The 21,623-nt window shown below is 36.1% G+C and overlaps 1 protein-coding gene across 1 annotated transcript in view; it reads right to left on the bottom strand.

Moving 5' to 3' along the window:
• The window catches only part of LOC311066137 (transmembrane protein 132D), a 49,820-nt gene that overhangs the window by 13,635 nt on the left and 14,562 nt on the right, over positions 1-21,623 (bottom strand). Inside the window, exons 3-4 of the mRNA XM_084087146.1 lie at positions 13,058-13,195; positions 2,915-3,098 (exon numbers count right to left, since the gene is read on the bottom strand). Of these exons, the coding sequence (XP_083943272.1) occupies positions 2,915-3,098; positions 13,058-13,195 (322 nt within the window). The remainder of the gene's footprint in view (positions 1-2,914; positions 3,099-13,057; positions 13,196-21,623) is intronic.

Below are 21,623 nucleotides of genomic sequence, written 5' to 3'. Positions count from 1 at the left end.
CATGTGATCCTGCCATGTGTCTTGTCCCATTTTCAGCTGTTCCCTGTTATGTTGATTAGTCTTCCCAGGTGTTTCAGTTTAACCACGCCCCCTTGTTATCTTGTTTAGCTTGTGTTCCCTTGTATTTAAGCCCTGTGTTTTAGTTCAGTCCTTGTGAGTTCTTGATGTTGTAACGTTTGCTGTTGTCTCCTTGTTCCCGTCCTGAGTTCCCGGTTCCTGTTCTGAGTGTTCTGTCGTGTACCCTGGATTACCTGTTTGTTTATTAGAGTGCTTGCGATTGGATTCACTCTCCGCTTCATTCCTGCCTGCATCGTGGTAGTGGTAGTGGTAGTGGTAGTGTAAGTTTACCATTTCAGTACTTCTTGGGACTAAATTTGCCCACATAGTTTATAAAAATATAAATGTAAATCAAGCTTTGAATGTTGTTTATATGTCTATGTGGTGTTTTTAATATGCTATATTAATATTTAATATGACAAAATATGTGAAAATTCATGTCAATACCATTGCTGAGTATTTTTACCTTAAAACTGCAATGAAAAAAGACAGTCTCAAAAACGCAGTTTGAAATTGCTGGTGTTCCTGACGTCACAAACTACCTTGTAACCAATCATGTCGGGCATGCTGAAGCATATCATCAACTGCTGTGAAACAGGGGTGTCTCAAGAGAAGCCAGACTATACAGGTATATTTTTCTGTTGATAAAATCGGGTACATTTAGCATTATGGTGGGTGAATTTTGTATATGATGTATATTACAATGTTATAATGGACTATATGCCTTTCTCAACTGACGTTCTGAGTTGTTATGAGATTTTTTGATGGCAGCTGTTTGACTTGTTCATGTTTTTTTGTTGGAACATGGTTTGTATAACATTGGGAACACATTATTATTTGTTCGATAATGTAGGCAAGCCAAAGACTAATCATATTAATTATGTTATGTGTCCGACGTTTTAGAGAGCGATGAATAAAACGCATTACCATTCTGATACATCGACTTGTGGACGAGCTTGTGTGAGTGAGTGGAGGCGGGGCTCATTTGAATATCCATGGCTCCGCGTATACTAAATGAAGCAAGGTTGTAGAGTTACATTCAAGCTATTTTTAAGGCATGAATAAAAAAATTACAGGAAAAAAACTTTTAACAATGTCATTTTGGTGATCAAAGATGAGTTTTAAGGGATAAAATGTACTACAGGGGGACTTTTAGTGTACTTTAAGGGTAAAAGGAGTACATCAAGTTTACATTCAAGTTATTCTTCTGTACTGCATACTACAAGTAAACTTCTAGGTATACTGTTACTGTTTACTAGTGCAACCTCTTCCGATTGGGCTGCACAAACTGGCGAAAGCTGGGATGGGAGGTGGGCTGTGCTAAAACATATGCAATTCATATGCTATTTTAAGGGCGCATGCTTGGCCATAATCATTGTAGCGTGTGCACAACGCGCATGCACTTTGCTTATCTCATCTACACAGACGCAGCAGTTCTCATTTTTAGAAAACCATACATTATTACAAGGAAAATTATTAACACATGAGGGAAATCATTGTGGTGTCCATGAAGATGTGAAAAAATAGGCATAAATCTAGCTTACACATTCACCCAAATTTGTATACGCCTGTTTAACCGAAGCTAATTTGGGTGGGTTTCTCCCATCCCCATACAATGTCACTTCTCTGTCTTTTACGGCCCTGACGAGAGCGTCAGTCTCCTCGGCTGTGAACCGCTCCTGGTGTGCGCCTGGCAAATCCGCTGTTATAATAGCAATCCGCCATGGAACAAGCGCGTCTGCTTTTAAAGGGAATGTGAGATGATGCTCTGATTGGTTTATTTCACGTTACGCCCAAACCACACCTATGAATAATGAAGCTACTTCAGGTATAAAAGCAACAGCACCCAAGACCCGCCCACAAAGTTACTTGCGTTTCACGCTTAATACTTGCGTTTCAGATCGCTAAAATAGGGTCCTGAATGTATATATTTTTTAAGTATACTAATAGCACACTTTTTTTTTTTTTTCGTAAGAGAACTGGCAAACATATTAGGAGTTTTTGGCCATTCTCTGTCCTGTGCTGTTTTCAGATTTCCGGGACAGTGTCCAGCTGTGTATTAGAGCTGCTACGGAAAATCTGATTGATTATGCCTAAATCTGCTCATGTTTGGACACAATCCAAAGGTCAACATGATCTGTCTTGCAGATGAAGCTTGTCGCATTTACAAGCTCTGTCACAGTGCCGAGCCCATGGTACCCTGCTGCATCAATTCTGTCTTTCAAAATGCCAGTGAATAAGTCATAAAGATGAAAGTATATTTTAGTTTACCATAGATGCTTGTATAATTCGGCAGAACACAATAAACATAATTATAAAATTACATTTAAATATGTACTTAAGTCTAACTTAAGGTGGTAAAAAAACACTAAAGTTCTCTAAAGCTAATTGCATTCAATATAAATTGAATCTATAATACACATTTCAGTATCAACAGAATTAATGATGCAAACTTCTTCAAATATTACAGAAGTAGCAAGATGTCACTATTTATTCCAGTTCAGTGTTAATTCAGGTCTTTTCAATTACTGTTTATACATTATGAATAAGTTCAATTCAGCTATAAGCTACTATTGAAGACCGTAATGTAGTTATTCAGCTCGAGTCAGTTAACTTCAGTTTAATAACTGGATCAGTTGAATTGCTGGATAATACGTGTCCCCAACTAAGCAATCTAAAGGCAACAGTGGCAAGGAACCCTAACTCTATCGGGTGACAAATGAAGAAAAAATGTAAAGGTAAAAAAGTGGAGCTAAAGTGTACTTCTTTCTTTCTTTCTTTCCTTTTTTTATTATTAAATTTTTAATTAAACATATTAGTGAAGACTTTTTTTTACTATCTTTAATGAATTACCTACCATAACCAGAGGAGCCAGGCCTACAAAGTCCCTCTGAGTGGTGTAGATCCTCATGGTGCCTTCAGATGCCCCCATCATTTTGACTTCATCAGGAAGAGTCAACTCCCACTTAATCACCTGAATGTCTGATTGGCTGCTGACATCCTCCACTTCAAAATCCATCTGAAGAACTGCTAGGAGTTTGCTTAATATGAAAGAGAACGTGCCATTAAACACCTCATGCCATATACCGTAAACCCTCTTAATCTTTTGTGATCAAATTGTCAAACAAACTGCATTTGCAAGTTGCTCTGTTTGATTCTAAATAATTGAGTGCAACTATTGACTTCAATATAATTGTATATTAATCATACTGTAGTTACCATTCAAAATCCACTTGAATAATGTGACTTGTACGAGTGAAACAGGATATTCAATATAAAAAAAATGTAGGACAAGATGTGAATTTGTTCATTTCACTGGATGGTGAAAAGGGTCAATTTAATTTCATGTTGACTTTAAAAGATACATAGCTTGTGGTATCAACCTTTCAGCAATCAGCAAGCCATATATTTTTAACCTCTTAGTAGTGCAATCCCGTCAATGCCCTGCATAATGCTTTCAATAGGACATGGGATCACCCCTAATCGGATGCATCTGTTTCAAATCTTAGCTTTAAAATACACTGCTTTCAAGCTCTGGGAATGAACCAAAGAGTTCAGATGGCTTTTTTTGTGTGAACAGCTTATTTATTTAAATGCATGCAATGGATCTGCTGAACAGCCAAAAAGGCAATTGTTTCAAAAACTGGGATTGACACAGAAATGACTTTTGAAGAAATCCCTGATAAAATAATCCACTGGCTAGTGGGACCTCCATGTGTTTCATAGGACCATGATTTATCACATATTAAACAGAGTAAAACAAACAACAGGCACAATGGGTATCAATTAATGAATGAAAGCCAATATCATTCCACAAACTATTAAAATTCCATTGATTCATTTATTTTGATGGTCCCCTTTAGACATTCTGTTTACTATAAGTAACACTGCACCTACATGTCAACTAACTCTCATTAGAGTATTAGTTGAGTATTAGTAGACAATTAGGAGTAGAGGTATGGTTAGTAGAATATGTGGTTAGGTTTAGTAGAATAAGTTGACTTGCACTTGCAAAGTTACTTATAGTCAGTAGAATGTCAGTTGGGGGGATCATCACAATAAAGGGTAACACTTTATTTTGATAGTCCGTTTGTTGAGACTTTACTAGTTATTAGTAGCCATTCAGCAGCTTGTCAACAGTGCATCAGTTGACATTCAACAACACTGTTTCAACAGACAAGTAACATACGTTCAACTGACTGCCTATAGACTATAAGGTACAATTCAAGTGTTAATCTACAGATTTTACAAAAAAGTGCCTGTTGACTGTCAATATTATTTTGCAACAGGTTATTAACCAATTGGCGACTAACTTTCAATTGTCAACTAACTTTCTGTAGATTGAGTACCAACAACTCAAGATCAATCTGTTAGTTAAAAGTCAACAGTCATGTCAGCATATGAAGTATATTATACTGTATATCCTACTCAAGGGGTCTCGTGCATCAAATTAATGATTATTTTAGCTGATTTAAAACTGTTTTTAAAAAAGTGTTAACCATTTGTAGATAATCTGTTGATAGTCAACTAAAGATTAGATATGTTGCTTGTCAACAAATAAATTGTTTATGATCAGTAGACTTTTAACCCTTTATGGGGCAAGTAACCATATTTAGTCACTTCCACACACATTCAAAATGCCCTCCCCCTGCTTCCATTTGGAGTTCTAGAGTCATGTGGTTTTCTCTCAGCCAATCAGGGGAGATCAAGCTATCTGACAGATATTGACATCAAGGCATCTGACCAATCAGCAGTGGCCTGGAGCACCTCAAACACAACCATCTTGCAGAAATCATAAATATTGCTTTTTTGAACCTGCCTTCTCCCACAGCTATAGTAATAACATCATAACTAAACATGGTAAGTTGATGTAACTCACAAATTATTTGGTTGAATAGTTGTGTTAAAGATTAAGATTGTTGTTATTTGCATAGCATTTGTAAAATGCAGTTTTATTAATAGCATTAAAATATATTTTGAGCCACTAACATTAATCCTACTCCTGCCCCTAAACCTACCCATAACCATCTCTTAAAACTATGCAGGCTAAAATTATGAAGAAAAACAATAGATGTGTAATCATAATAATTTATTGCGAAAATGTAAATCGGTACCAAAAGTCGCTCAAATGACGATGTGTTGCAGTCCTCTCTGGCAGTATATAATAGTTTTGGATAAGGGATAGAGCAGAATTTAAAATATTAATCCATGAAAATGTTAACCCAGCTTCCCTCTGCGTGAAGACGGCGCGCGCGCTTCTGCATTTCAATGTTGTTTCAACTGAAACACGGCATGCTGCCATCTGTGACGAAGCAGGCGAGAGCCAATGAGCGTTTGATATCACTGCCGTAAAACATGTCGTAACGCTTCTTGAGGGTGCAATCATAGATATCATATATAAACGCTAGATGTCTTATGGCGCAGTCACTTCCGGCATCACCTTTCGGCCATCTTGTCACAGTGAAGCTGTGCATTAAGGTGAGTGATCAGCATGCACACAAATCCTCATATCTCGCTGAAATCTTGACGGATTTACAAACGGTTTGGTTTCTTACAAACGTTATTAACGTGGCTATAATTCCGAACGCTTGAACATGTATGTTATAATTATTCATATGTATGCAGTGTATGTATGCAGTGTCATAACTACATCTCTGACGTTTATAACAAACCAAACCGTTTGAAAATCGGTAGAAAATTGAGCAAGTTATGGTTATTTAAAAGTACATGCACCATTAAACGAGTGAGCGAGCACACTGTGGCAAGATGGCCGCCACGTGCGGACGTCGACCTCCATTGGCCAGCAGCGCGCACGAGACATCTAGCCTTTATATATCACTGATTTTTGAGAGTCGGGACAAAACATGTCCCACATAGAAAAGTCTAATTTATAGCAAAAATTAAGAAATTCATCATGATTGACATACTTACAAAGTTAAATCTAAAGGAATTGTATATACCTATCTGATTTTTAGAATAAACCTTTTTATCTTTTTGGGCAAAATTTGTTTAAATGTATGGTCTGTGGTTAGAAGGTCCATGTTATTGCACTTGTCCTCAGCAAGAGGTCACAATATTAACCATCCCAAAAAACTTTAAAAAAGCTCTACAATTGTGAAAACATATATATCAAATAAAAAATAAGGGGTATAAATATAAAAAACAATGCATGAAGTGAACATCAAACAATATTTTCCATAAAAATCTGCCTATTAAAGTTGTGTCCTCAGTTTCTGTCAACTCCGTCAGATTTTTTCATAAAGCTCTTTAAATCAGGAAATAGCATAGTCAGCTATATCCCTGAGGACCCCTTTTCATCTCCCTGCCTGTGGTGAATGCAGCACTACCACACATGCTCTGGTGCGTTTTACATTTTTTTATATTTTAGACAAACAATGTCAATATTCCTATGGTCACAGCTGCACCATGTCAATACCATCTTTCTGTTAAGATACTTTTTTTTAAACCATAGTGGATTGAATTTAAGCATTTTAGTGAGGTTATTTTGGGACAGCTAGCAACTGAGGAAAAACTACCTAGCAGCAGTGTACAATATATGTTTTTTTGCGGGAAAATACATGCCCTTACGTCAACTCCGTCAGACGTCAACTCCTTCAGGTTTTATGTCTGACGGAGTTGACCTGTAAGCTGACGGAGTTGACAAATCCACCAATAACCTCTTAATGTGCGAATATAATATTATTTGTGAATATAATGAAGGGTTAAACTGTTATTTCAGGGTTTTATTTACACATAAATGCTCATACAAAGCATGCATTACATTATTTAACCATACACATCTGACTTGTAGAGAATGGGCAGGCAGTGGTCTGCTTATTATTGTGTAACGTGTAACTTTGCCAGCACTTTAATATATATATTTACAGTATATGTAGAGACAGAGATAGAGAAATGAGAAGCCAGTGTAGGGCTGGGTGATATGGGCAAAAAAATATCAGTATATCAAATATCAAAATATCATTTTATATCAGTCAATATCGATAATTATCACGATAAATGTCAAATCTTTATTTCTTTCAAGTTTAAAGGCAGATTTTTGCTCCTAAGTGAAAGTTGTAGAAAACAGAGCATTAATTGTGGTTTTAAACTATTCTTTATTGCCAGAACATATCATGACAAACAGGTGAACACTTCACAAATCTGAGGTAAAACATTCAAACATTTTTTGTCAACACCGTCAGTTTTTGCGTCAACACCATCAGTTTTTCGTCAACACCGTCAGATCTTCGTCAACAGCGTTGGATGTATGAATGTTTTTGTTATTTTTTTTTGGGAAAAAAATATTCTTCCTTCAGTTTATGTTGTTTTTGTAATAAAGGACCATCTGATCTACATCCTCTTATGTTTTATTTATTTAAGGAATTTGTTTTTACAATATTGAAATTAAAATCAAAGTTTGAAAATGCAAAAATAAGTTTTCAGAATAGTGTGACATCACAACTTAAGTTTATATATTGTATTTTTTTCACATATCAGAGTAACTAAACACTATTACAATATACTTCAGAACTTTAGATTCTTGTTGGATTTGAAGAATTAAAATTGTATACTTTTTAGTGTGTCTGACGGAGTTGACACAAATCCAGTTCTGAAGGGAAACATGTTTATTTGTTAAAAATGTGTTTTTATTTAGAACCTGTTCCTTTACATGGTTAAATAGCTAAGACCTTTCACTGTAGAATCATATAACTCTAATTGATATAGTGTGTATTTTAAAAAAAAGTTTTTTAAAACGTGTTTTGTCCCGACTCTCAAGAATCAGTGTTATGATATCTATGGGTGCAATTTTTGAATTTAAATTCATCACGAGCGCGGGATTTGACATTTACGGTCGCTGCTGAGAATGGAGATCGCTGGATGTGGATGAAGGGCTGAATTTGGATCTGTTTCTTGCTTGCGTATGGATTATAAAGATTTGGATTACATCTAATGTTACGTTAGCTAATAAAAATGATGTATTTTGTTAATATATATTGTGTTTTGGTGTATTATGGTTCTATAGGAGAAAACGCCTTTTGTGTCTCACCGTAACATTAAACTAACTTAAATGTTACAAAATGGTTAAACGATTAAAGAAGGTATTGTTAAGGGTTTAAACTATAGTCTTGTCTGTTAATCCTCCGAAGCGAGTTTGCAGCAGGAACAGAGTTTATTTCTTAAATGAGTAACTGTTATAACGTTAAACTGCATTTAATAAATGCGATTTTCTGTAAAACTTACTGTCATGAAAGGCTAAATGTATTAATTAATAATTATTGTTATTTGTTGTTTATAACTTTTGATCTTGGCCTCGGGCATTTGAAATGATGTAGACTATTGAGAGTTTTCTCATTTTGAATGCTCAATATAATTTTTTTCACATAATCAGATGGTTCAGATGTGATCGTGATATCCTAGTAAATAATGGGTTGTATTATTTTTATTTAATTTTTTTTATTTAATAAAAGTGATTTTTTTTCTCAGATGTGCTGGCCATAGTGTTTGTTCTACTTCAGTCAGGTTAGGTATGCAATCTGTTGATAGGTTATAGACTTTCTACTGATATCAACTGTCTTTCACTTTAATTAGATAGTCCTAAAATATATCTACTAACGCTTAGTTGAGAATGTCTATTAATAGTCTACTGATCATAAACAATTTCTTTGTTGACAAGCAACAAATAAGCAACTACATATAATCTTTAGTTGACTATCAACAGATTATCTACAAATGGTTAAAACATTTTTAAAAACAGTTTTAAATCAGCTAAAATAATCATTAATTTGATGCACATGAGACCCCTTGAGTAGGATATACAGTATCATATACTTCATTATGCTGACATGACTGTTGACATTTAACTGACAGATTGATCTTGAGTTGTTGGTACTCAATCTACAGAAAGTTAGTTGACAATTGGTTAATAACCTGTTGCAAAATAACATTGACAGTCAACAGGCACTTTTTCGTAAAATCTGTAGATTAACAATTGTACCTTATAGTGAATTGTACCTTATAGTCTATAGGCAGTCAGTTGAATGTATGTTACTTGTCTGTTGAAACAGTGTTGTTGAATGTCAACTGATGCACTGTTGACAAGCTACTGAATGGCTACTAATAACTAGTAAAGTCTCAACGAACGGACTATCAAAATAAAGTGTTACCAAATAAAGTGTTAGCAGATATTAAGAAGACTTATATTCTACTAATACTCTAATGAAAGTTAGTTGGCATGTAGGTGAAACGTTACTTATAACAGAATGTCTAAAGGGGACCATTAAAATAAAGTGTCAGAGAATTATCTATTACTTTTTTTCAGACTTATTACTTCAATATGTTTAAATCACTATTTAAAACAGGATATTGCAATATTAATCCTTTGTTGCTGCTTGAATATGGACGCTTACCATAGGGTTTTTGTTATGCACCAAGTACTAAATCCAAAATAAAAAACACTGACGGATAATACACCACTTTGCCTCAGCAGCAATATTGGAGAGAGATTTTGACTATTCTTTATTCAGAAATCACTTTCACCTCCTATAACCCTTTAAGCCCTGAATGCAGTTTTTTTCTGAGTGACATACACAAAAGTAAAGAATCGTAACTCCAAAACTATAGCCAGGAGAGTCGAAAGGTATGCATTGTTTGATAGAAAACAACATTTTTAGAAAAAAAAAAAAAAATCATTACATTTGGATAAAAGACGACAAAAAAAAAAGGGTGCGCTCAAAGAAATATTACACATATTTCTTATTTGACATGCAATAATAAATTAGGAGGTAAGAAGTTCCCCTACATGTGAGCAGCATCTGGATAAAATGTTGTCGTGATAACAAAGTAATCAAAAGTTACAGTATTTGGACACAAGTGAAAATGCCTGTACAGGGGGATGCAACAATATGCATGCATGATGCAACAATTTTACAAAAACATAAATATTTCAATTGATATTTATCACGATTAATCTTTACCCAGCACTTATTTATATGATTTATAAGTGATTAATAATATAACAACTAATAACTTATTAACCATCTACTAATTATTTGATTATTTCATGATTTACTATTTTTTTAAGATAACTTACAACACACTTGTAAATCGTTAACATACCAATTATTAATGATTCATGTTTTCTAAATGATTGGTTAATCAATAACTAATAACTTATAAATGACTTAAAACTGATTATTATAATAAAGTGTTACCGACTTTGCTCTTAAGGCAAGAAATGCCACATCATCTAATGCTCTAATCAAAGGCAGATATCCTAGAATTGTTCCTGCCATCAACCATAAATAGTGAGGAGACTTCAGGTCAGGCTTTAACTAATAGGATTCTGACACACACCTCTGAACAACCCTGACCTTTGTGCTCCCATCTAATACATACATAGTAAACATACTGTAAGGCAAGGCAAGGCAAGGCAAGTTTATTTATATAGCACATTTCATACACAATGGTAATTCAAAGTGCTTTACATACTATTAAAAATAATCAGAAGAAATAAGAATATACAAAACAGTTTAAAATAAAGAAACAAGAAAGAACTAAAAATAATTAAAACAGTTTAGAATAAAGAACAGTTTAAAATAAAGAAACGAGAAAGAACTAAAAATAATTAAAACAGTTTAGAATAAAGACTAAAATAAGACACAGTATAAACAGTCGGACAAACAGTGACACAGTGCTCATTCATTAAATGCAAAGTTAAACAGATGTGTTTTGAGTCTGGATTTGAATGTGACTAATGTAGGAGCACATCTGATCTCCTCTGGAAGCTGGTTCCAGCTGCGGCTGGCATAATAGCTAAAAGCAGACTCTCCTTGCTTAGAGTAAACTCTTGGAACTTCTAGCTGATGTGATCCTAATGATCTGAGTAATCTGTTGGGTTTGTATTCCGTGAGCATATCTGCAATGTATTGAGGTCCTAGGCCATTGAATGATTTATATACTAGTAATAATACTTTAAAATCAATCCTATAAGTAACTGGCAGCCAGTGTAATGACCTGAGGACTGGTGTGATATGATCATATTTTCTGGTTCTGCTAAGAATCCTGGCTGCAGCGTTCTGTATGAGCTGCAAATGTCTTATGGTCTTTTTGGGAAGGCCAGTGAGGAGTCCATTACAATAATCCACCCTGCTGGTGATGAAAGCATGCACTAGTTTTTCTAAGTCTTGATTGGAAACAAAGCATCTAATTCTTGCAATATTTTTCAGATGATAGTATGCTGATTTAGTTATTGCTTTGACATGACTATTGAAACTAAGGTCTGACTCTAAAGACACACCAAGATTCTTGACCTGATTTTTAGTTGTTTGACCTTTAGAGTGAAGGTATGCGTTCACCTTGAGAACTTCATCTTTGTTTCCAAACACAATGATTTCAGTTTTGTCTTTGTTTAACTGAATAAAGTTTTGGCACATCCAGCTGTTGACTTCATCAATGCATTGAAGCAGAGAGTCAATGGGGCTGTAATCATTAGGCGATAGGGCTAAGTAGATCTGTGTGTCGTCTGCATAGCTGTGGTAAGAGATTTGGTTCTTTCTCATTATTTGGCTCATTGGGAGCATGTACAGGTTGAACAGGAGTGGCGCAAGAATTGAGCCTTGAGGGACTCCGCATGTCATGGGCGTCCACTCAGACTTATGGTCACCTATACTCACATAATAACCTCTCCCATCTAAGTATGACCTGAACCATTTTAGAACTGTCCCAGAAAACCCCACCCAGTTTTCCAGCCTGTCCAGAAGTATTTTGTGATCGACAGTGTCAAATGCAGCACTGAGGTCGAGTAGAACCAGCACTGATAATTTGCCTGAATCTGTATTTAAGCGAATATCGTTTATTATCTTAATGAGCGCTGTCTCTGTGCTGTGATGCGATCGGAAGCCAGATTGAAAATTATCAAAGTATCCATTTGAGTTTAAGAATTTGTTCAGCTGGTTGAAGACAACTTTTTCAATGATTTTGCCTGTGAAAGGAAGATTTGAGATCGGTCTATAGTTGCTTAATATATTCTTATCCAGATTGTTCTTTTTCAGGTGGGGTTTGACAACAGCAGTTTTAAGGGAGTTTGGAAAACTTCCATAGAAAAGTGAGGCATTTACCACTTCTATGAGATCTGCTTCTAAACAGTCTAACACACTTTTAAAAAAAGATGTGGGAAGTGTGTCAAGGGCGCAGGTTGATGTTTTAAGGTGCTGAACGGTTTCTTTCAGAATTTTGCCATCAATTTCTTCAAAATCAGACATAGTAACTACTTTCTCAGGTTGAAGTCTGATCTGACTGACCCCAGCGCAACTCAAGGATGTGCTGATCACCTTTCTAATATTATTGATTTTCTCAGAGAAAAAGGTAGCAAACTCACTACACTTGCTGTCGGAGAGCATTTCACTGGGAATCTCGCTTGGGGGATTTGTTAGTCTGTCGACAGTAGCGAAGAGATTTCGAGTATTATTTAGGTTTCTGTTTATGATATTGGAGAAGAAAGTCTGTCTAGCTTTGCCTAGTTCCATATTGAAAGCACGAATGGTGTCTCTATAGATGTTATAGTGGATTATAAGTTTTGTCTTTCGCCACATGCGCTCTGATTTTCTGCATTGTCTTTTCATAATTTGCACTGCTGTTGAGTTTCTCCAAGGTGCTTTTTGTTTACCATTCTTCCTGACTTTCACAGGACTTTCACTGTACTGTACATGCAGTCCTCAGTGGCAAAGTGAGGTCTATTAGCATTCTTAGGTGTTTCTGTGGTTAATTCACTTGAATTGAAAACATCAATTCAGAGAAAGCTCTATTATTAAACAGATAAGGACTAATGAATCAATTACAAGAATAATTACAGGAATCCACTTTGACCAATCTGCATTAGCATGTAAACTCACTGTTTCTATGGACAATATCTCCTGCCTGGCACCAGTAAGAGTTGGTTAATCACCGTCTAATCATCTGATTAAAAGTAATTAATTAAATTTTCCTTAGCAGACACACTCACCTTTTCACGTTTGCAGTTGGCTTTCTCTGACAGATTACTCCAACACTTCCATCTGGGCCTGTGTCTAGGGTAATGTCCCATAGTAGCGTGTTGGTCGGCGTGGCACTACGGAAGGACACGCCTTTTTTTACCATGGCTCTGTTAATCGTAAAAAAAGAAAAATGGAAGGGATATCTTGATTAGATTTGCCCTACTATCACTTTAAGCAAATGCATGAATTGTGAATAGATTGCGGAGTTTTTATCAGTAAGAAAAATAGTGGTTAAACTAGTAACACAACAGGTCATTAAGGTCATCTCATAGACTGTTATGACAAATAAAGTTGAGTAAATAAAATAAAAAAATCAAACAATATACTGGTATACTGTGATAATGTGGTGTCCCCCAAGGCCTGATTCTGGTCCCTTTATTTGTTTAACTTACATTGGCTACCACTGGTGTCAATTAATTAATTAATCAATGTCCTTTTTCTCACTTAGACTATATGGCCACAAATCAATTTACAAATGTGCTGCCTATCCTCTTCTACATAGAGAATGCATGTTTTTTTTTTTTTAAAGGGGGGGGGGGTATGCTATTTTGATCTTGTAACACTTGTGCAATTATAACCAAAAACACTGGAAACATTCAATATATATTTTATTTATTTTCTTAATATGAGATCTGGGGAAATTGGAGGCCAAGGAAGCACCTTGAATTCTTTATTATGATCCTCAAGCCATTCCTGAACAATGTGTGCAGTGTGGCCACTTCCATCAGGGAACACCATTGTCATGAAGGGGTGTACCTGGTCTACAACAATGTTTAGGTACTTGGCACTTGTCAAATTTACATTTACATGAATGGCCGTACCCAGGGCCCAGAACATCAAACTCCCTTCAACAGCTTGTTGTCCCACAGTGCATCCTGGTGCCATCACTTCACCGGGTAAAGGGCACATACGTACATTGGCCGTCCAAATGATGTATAAGAAAATGGGACTCAATGGACCAGACATATACTTCCACTGCTCCAAAGTCCAGTTCCGACGCTCACGTGCCCATTGTAGGCGTTTTTGACGGTGGACAGGGGTCATTATAGGCACTGTGATTGATCAGTGTCTACGCAGCCCCATACACAGTGTTATGCACTGTATTGTGACATTTCTCCCATAACCATCATTCAAATTTTTGACTTGTGCCACAGTAGACCTTCTGACCAGACTAGATTGCCTTCGTTGCCCTTGTGCATTGATGAGCATTGGGCACCCAACACCTGGTCGCCGGTTTGTGTTTGGTCCATAGTCAGACCACTGTTGGTAAATTCTCAATACTGCTGAACGGGAGCAACCCACAAGCCTTGACGTTTCAGAGATACAATGACCCAGTCACCTTGCCATAGCAATTTGGGTTGTTAAAGGGCACCATTATGCAAAATTCACTTTTACATGGTGTTTGAACATAAATGTGTGTTGGCAGTGTGTGTACACAACCACCCTATAATGATAAAATCCACCCAGTGCTTTTTTTATAATCCCCATAAATCATAAGCACTGTCTCAGAACAAGCTGTTCTCAGATTCGGGGCAATGTGACGTCACTTTGCACAGGCCCCTCCCACGACTGTTGATTGACACTACAGTTTGAGCATAGACCCGCCCTGAGTGAGCTGGACACACTCCACCAGTGTTTCAACGCTTGAGCAGCTGTAGACAAGATTACACATAGCAGTCTTCATTTACTCTCATTGTTACTCGAGCATGGATCTGTACTGTTTGTGATCCAGCTTACGGTCTTCAGAGCGACAGGACTAACGTTACTGACCACGGCAGAAATTAAAGTGGGAGTGCGCTCTTTATGACAGCTCATTGAGTCGTTTTACGGATATAAGGTTTACCAGTTTATTAAGCACCCACTGAAAAGGTGTGTATATATTTGTTTACTGTTAGTTGTAACGAGTGTTTTGTGTACTTCGCCGTGTATGTTCCATGATAATGAAAGGGAGAGAGAGAGAGAGTTTATGGATAAGACTTTAATGCTCACTTCTTATACTGTGTTTATTCAGCTCTTACAGTGATTCTCTGGAGTAAAACTAGGGCTGAACGATTAATTGCATTTGCGATAATATCGCGATTTGATGAAATGCGATTTTTTTCGCAAAAACCGCAAAGCCGCAATTACTCTCTGGTCACTTGACACGCGAGAGTAAACCAGTCTGTATTGCAGATGAAGCATCAACTTGGCACACTACGCATATAGGCCTGGCATAGGCTACAGGAAATAACAGTTTATGTTTAATTTATGTGACATTGTGTTATAGATTCTCTCCAACGATTCTGAATTGATTAAGATCATTTCAGATTTAGGCTATGTCTGAGCTTAGTTTTAAAGGACAAGTTCGGTATTTTACACTTAAAGCCCTGTTTACAGATCGTTTCTGATGAAATTGAACGGTTAAGATTAAAATTTGGACACATGCTGCTGTCCCGAGAATTTTAGGTTTATTTCGCTTTCCCTCCCCATCTACACAATGGCAGCCTATGTGCACTGGAACAATCCTTCCTAAAACGCATTAAACTTTCGATTACAAAGACATGAAACTCACCGAGTGTTCAGGGGTGTTCACTGATATGCTCACACAAAAATCGCTGCAAAAGATGCTTTCCAACAGGTTTTATCGTAGTTTTTGTCCAACTCCATTGACTTGTATTGGATGAGCGAAATAAACCTAAAATTGGGGGGGCGAAATAAACCTAAAATTCTCGGGCCAGCAGCATGTGTCCAAATTTTAATCTTAACCATTATATCTCATTAGAAACGATCTGTAAACAGGGCTTTAAGTGTAAAATACCGAACTTGTCCTTTAAACACAGATAGGCCTACGTGATTACGCTGCGTGTGCTTTATAAACAACCGTATTCTGCTTGCTTCTAATTCCTTTGTCACACACACAACACCACTCGAACCTTACAAAAAATAATCTTTAATAAAGTTCAGAAAAGTTTAAGCAAATTACAAGAACATTCGCGGGCTTCATTGCACAAGATATGAGATATCTTTGAAAAGGTAAGTCTTTACCTTTCAAGCACCACAGATACAAGTGATATCTTACATAATTAAATGGATTTCCCGTAGCTTTTTTTTTTTTTTTTTTTTGCATATCCCTAGTATGGATGGTTTAAAAATGTGTTATGTAGATAACGCTATTATTTTTTTTTCATTTATTACTGGTTCCATCTTCATTGGAATCAATGCTCATGTTTCTATTCATAGCAGGTTTGCATGTGTGGGTGCACGTGTATGGCAGGGGGAGATAAGGCCAAGGATGGTTTGTTCAAGGAGTATAAAGCTGAGGCTGACAGTGTGGTTTCCAATACAGGGGTGAAGAAGAGGATGTTAGTCTCTGTTCCCTTACAGGGGACAGGAAATCAATGACATCCACATCAGACCCAGTTAGCCAAACCAAACAAATGTTTTTTTTTGGGGTGCGGACTGATGGGGCAGTGAACCAAAGGAGTCAGTCCTAGAGCTCCTCCTGTCTGATTTTAGGGAAAAATCGGGTCTATTGGAGACATCAAATAGATTTTTTAGGCGTGTCGAAAGATCACCACAGACACAGTACAATCCACATGGGATATTCTCACAGTATAACAAGCAGCTGTACAAAATATGATACACCAGAGTTTTGCCAGTTTATCTCTTTTAATTATTTTTATAACTATCCACTGTACGTCCGACTGACTGCACTGTATTCTTCCTTTTGATTCTAAACTGAACTCAAATGGCACTGAGAATTGGGTAAAAGAGAAACATAAACCACTTAATTGGGGAAATTGAAAGATGAAACAATGCAAAATAAGATACACCGGTGTTTTGCCAGATGAGAAGTTTATTCTATGTATCATCTTTTTACTACTTTAATTAATTTTACTCTAATTAATTTATACTCTAAACTGTATCATTTATCTATTTTAATTCCTTTTATAACTGTTTTTGTTTTGTGCTTATTTTCTATGCAAAACACTTTGAATTGCCATAGTGTGATATTTTAATTCCTTTCAATGTAAAGCATTTTGAATAACTGTTTTAATTTTCCTTACTTTTTATTTTGTGATTATTTGTATTCCTTTCTATGTAAAGCACTTTGAATTGCCATAGTGTATGAAATGTGCTATATAAATAAACTTGCCTTGCCTAGCCTAAACAGTCACAACAACCCCGACCTAAACACACTCACACTCACACACACACAAGCACACAAAACTCAAACAACCTTCATTTCATGCAACATTTATTGTTTAGAAGCTCTGGCAAAGAAACCAACAATTGAAATTTGAAACTTTGGCCATGTATTGCACGATGTATATGCTCCTCTGGTCAACTTTAGCTGTTCTTAGAAGTTCCTGTGAGGTTCCTGTGAGGTCAAATGACTACAGCTAGGGTTCCTGTTCTTCCCAAACTGTCACACTGACCCTATATCACACTATTATCAGAATAATGTATCAATATAATTGAACGTTCAGCTGCAACATTATGTACCCACAGGGTAGGGGAAGTTTAGCAGCTCAATAGGTTCAGCCCAAGGGACCATTAGAGCTCTTGGAACAGAATCTAAAGGCTTCCCAGAGAGCCGATACAGCCAAACAAAGTGGCAGAGGATATCAATATGAACATAATTATAAAAAAAAATTAAAATCACCCTCTAAATCTTTTGTAATGTCGAAGCCATATTTGTGTTGCTGAAGGTTTTTTTGGTTTGTTTTTTTGCTGAAGGATCTGAGTCTCTGTCATACGGTATATGGGGTTATAAAACGCCATAGGGCACAATATTAGTCTGTATTGTAAGCCCCTAGATGCCTGCCTGCTTGGTACCACATTTGTTACACAGTTGAACGTACATACATTATTATCATGTTTGCAAACATATAAGCACAGGGAAGATTGCATTATGTTGATTTTATTAAGGAAAACAGTACGATTTTTGTGTTTCGTGCTTGTAATACAGGGTTAAGGTTATGTTTCAGAAGATGTGATCTTTTTGTGTTTAAAATTGTGTGTGTGTGTGTGTGTGTGTGTGTGTGTGTGTGTGTGTGTGTGTGTGTGTGTGTGTGTGTGTGTGTGTGTGTGTGTGTGTGTGTGTGTGTGTGTGTGTGTGTGTTTGTGTGTGTGTGTGTGCGTGTGTGTGTGTGACCATCTGTGCTCTGTGTTCTTGTAAGATGTAATCACTGTCTCGAGTGAAAGGCTCATGGGAGCACTAATCTTGACATTGACAGAGAAGATTTTAGGACTGTTCAGACATGAGACTACAATCGGCCCTCCTTATCTTGACCGAAATGTTTAAATCTACCACAATATCTCTTTTTATTTTCTCATCTTTCCCCTGCAAGTTTCTGACTATGCATTTGCCAGTACCAGAGGCATCAAGTGAGGCAAGCAAATTCCAAATGCAATGTATTTCAGATTCAATTAGAATAGTGTAGTTAAACTATACTCTAATTCCTATTTTGAAACACTAGATGCTTACATTATATTTATGTGTTTGTGAATTAAAATGTCTTTGTAAACACACATTTCTTGTGTTATTTATGCCATGTATGATGCAGATTCTGTGACTCCAGCCCTAAAAGTGAAACTCTGCCTATGTTGTTATTATCAAATCATTTTTGATGACAGGTGTTAAGTCCACACTGTCCAAGACCGACATTTAACATTCCTAGCCAAATCAATCTATTTGACCTATGGAAACCAAACAACTTGTGAAACATCCATGTCAAATCATCTTCTGTCTGTCACTGTTGAGAACCTCACAGCATTACGGTAGAGGGTGTATCAGAGCTAGCTGATATCACAAGTCTAATTGTGAGCCCTTTTTCAATTATCCGTCAAACATCGCTGACATTTCACATAATGAATGTAGGCTTTGAAATGTCATGCACATACTCAAACATGTACAGAAAATGCCAAAGCACCATATTGAGAATATTAAATGACCAAGTAGTGGAGAAAACACACAGGGCCCAAAATTAGCACTCACCAAATGAAATGAACAGTGAGATAAATAAAGTGGGATTGGCTTATTCTCAGAATTTTGCATTTCTGAGAAGATTTTGCTTACCTCTACCCCCTTTGGAAATAATGGTTTGATCTTTTGGCATCATAATTGAGGGAGTGGATTTCTATGACAGTGTTAAAATGTGCTTTAGGGTTGTAATATTGACGACTACTCAATGTGGGAATGATAGTGTGAATCAAACATTCAAAAGGTCTACTAAAAACAGATTTTTCTGAAAATGTTCTCAATTTATTGTGCACATGCTCAGAAGTTCACAGGGATCCAGGTTTAAGCCCAACCTAGATTATTTTTCTGCATTTTCTATCAACAACCTCTTCCTGAAAACCTCAAAAGCCATACCACAGCGTTTACTGAGACAATCAGATGAGAAACTCAGATGAAGATTCTCAAAGCATTTGAATTATGAAAAGACAAATCTAAATTATGAAAATTCACTCATTTAATCAAAACAATCATTGAGCAGCAGTTTATCTTTCCTGCCTCACAACCTCCTAATTTATGACCAGCTGTAATGAAACTGTGACACGTGTCACTTTCTGTGTAATAAAATATAAGCATGACTACAGGTGACATTTATCATGGTGATTCCTAACGGCCTCCTGACAGATTTATGTGTTATGAAATTCAGATGAGCAGGAGGAGCTATATTTACAAGGCTTGATTGGGTGAAGAGTTCACAATGATGAATCCCTGTGTGATTTAGAAACCAAAATACAGGCCTGAGATCGAGAAGTCCGGCTACTGTTTTCAGTAACATATCGAATACATCATCCATGGAAATATTAAATTGATGGCTGTACACATCACTATACACATCAACTTAATAAGAGTATCATTGCGAAAAAGAAGAACCGGACTTAAGTAGGACTACATCTTTATATGTAATTTCATAATTTTATTTGTCCTTGAAATATGGTTGAAATGAACTATGTACTGACAAGCATTTATGGTAAATAAATTATACTTTAATGCCATTTATATTAAAACTTGTATGTCATGTATTTAAATATGTAATTACACATTTGTAATGATGAAGTTGCAATTTATATTACTGTATACTGAATATTTAATAACACTGCAGTTCAAATTATAATCAAGTAGGCCTACTTTACATGTGCTTTAGTATGATGGTCAACACAAGTGTACTTCTTTAGAGCACAACAAAACATTACAAAGTGCTCTTTGTACAAACAGTTATGGAAATGTATTCTCTTTAAATAAACTCAAGTTTTACTTCATTAATATTATATATTAATTTAATCTGCAATTAGGTTTTTTTTCTTCAAATAATTGCACTACAAGAGTGCATTCAATACAATTAAGCACACTTCCATTTTGCAAAGGTAAGTAGCCATTGTCCCTCTTTCCTTCTGCCACAAACATTGGGTCAATTAGAGCCATTCTGAGCAGATGGCAACAAAGCACCAGTCAGCTACCGTAATTATTAAGTGGTCATGTCTATGACAACAACAACAACATTAGAACAAATCCATTAAATTCAATACTAATGGTAAATTTTCTATTTCTGCTACGTTTTCATCACCATTTAAAGTTTTTATGAATTGCTAAAACACTAAACCCCATTCTCTGAACCAAATTCTCAATAGTCTAAACCAATATGTCGAATAAATCACTGTCTGTAAAATATTAAACAAGTTCAGGTAGTTAAAACACTGTTTGCAAATCTCATGAACTCTTTTTCCAAAACTCTAAACACATTCTCACTCACTAAAACACATTTTGCACTGTGATGCACTTTTGTTTCAAAACACTAAACACTGGCAGGCAAATGTTAAACTCAACTACAACACAGTTGTCATCGTTCACACACAACGACTCATAATTGTTCACACTTATTTCTAATGATGAGACCAAGCCAACTGTATATAATACAAGTCAGTTCAGAGTGCCAAAATTGACAAAATGTTGCACTGAATGTTGATACCAACAATGGATGGAAACAATATAAGAGGGAGAGGAGGAAGAGTATGAGTTAGATTTGGTGAACAAGGAGGAAGAGGATGAGGACGAGAAAGAGCAAGGTGTGGAGAATGTTGTCAAGGCTGGATCTGCTTTAGGGTTTTTTTTTTTCCTTTGTCTGCAGAGAGATGGCATTGTCTGTGATGTGAACAATGTCCTCAGGCCGAACCAACATGAAGACGTGATGCTGAAGCAGAATCTCTCTCATTGACCTTGATTTTGCATGTTGCAAAACTCTTCTGAATGTACTGTTACATACTTTTCATTTAGAGTTTTTTTACTTTGACATTTTTGGCTTTTGCAGTTGGACCACTGTATTTTCACAGTATTCAAGTTCTGAATATACAGACATTCCATACTATACAATATTCAGTATAATACTATACTTGCATTGCATACAGTATACAATTTATTCACTTTACTACTGTAAGTTGTCATTACTATACTTTTTTGTAAAATTAGTTTACTTTGTTACATTTGGTTTTGTGTTTAAGGTTTTGAGAAATTGAGTGATGGTTTCAAGAAATGTGTTTTAG

This window comes from Abramis brama, assembly GCF_963993115.1.
Source record: "Abramis brama genome assembly, chromosome: 16".
Lineage (NCBI taxonomy): Eukaryota > Metazoa > Chordata > Actinopteri > Cypriniformes > Leuciscidae > Abramis > Abramis brama.
This window is presented reverse-complemented; position numbering and strand designations above follow the sequence as displayed.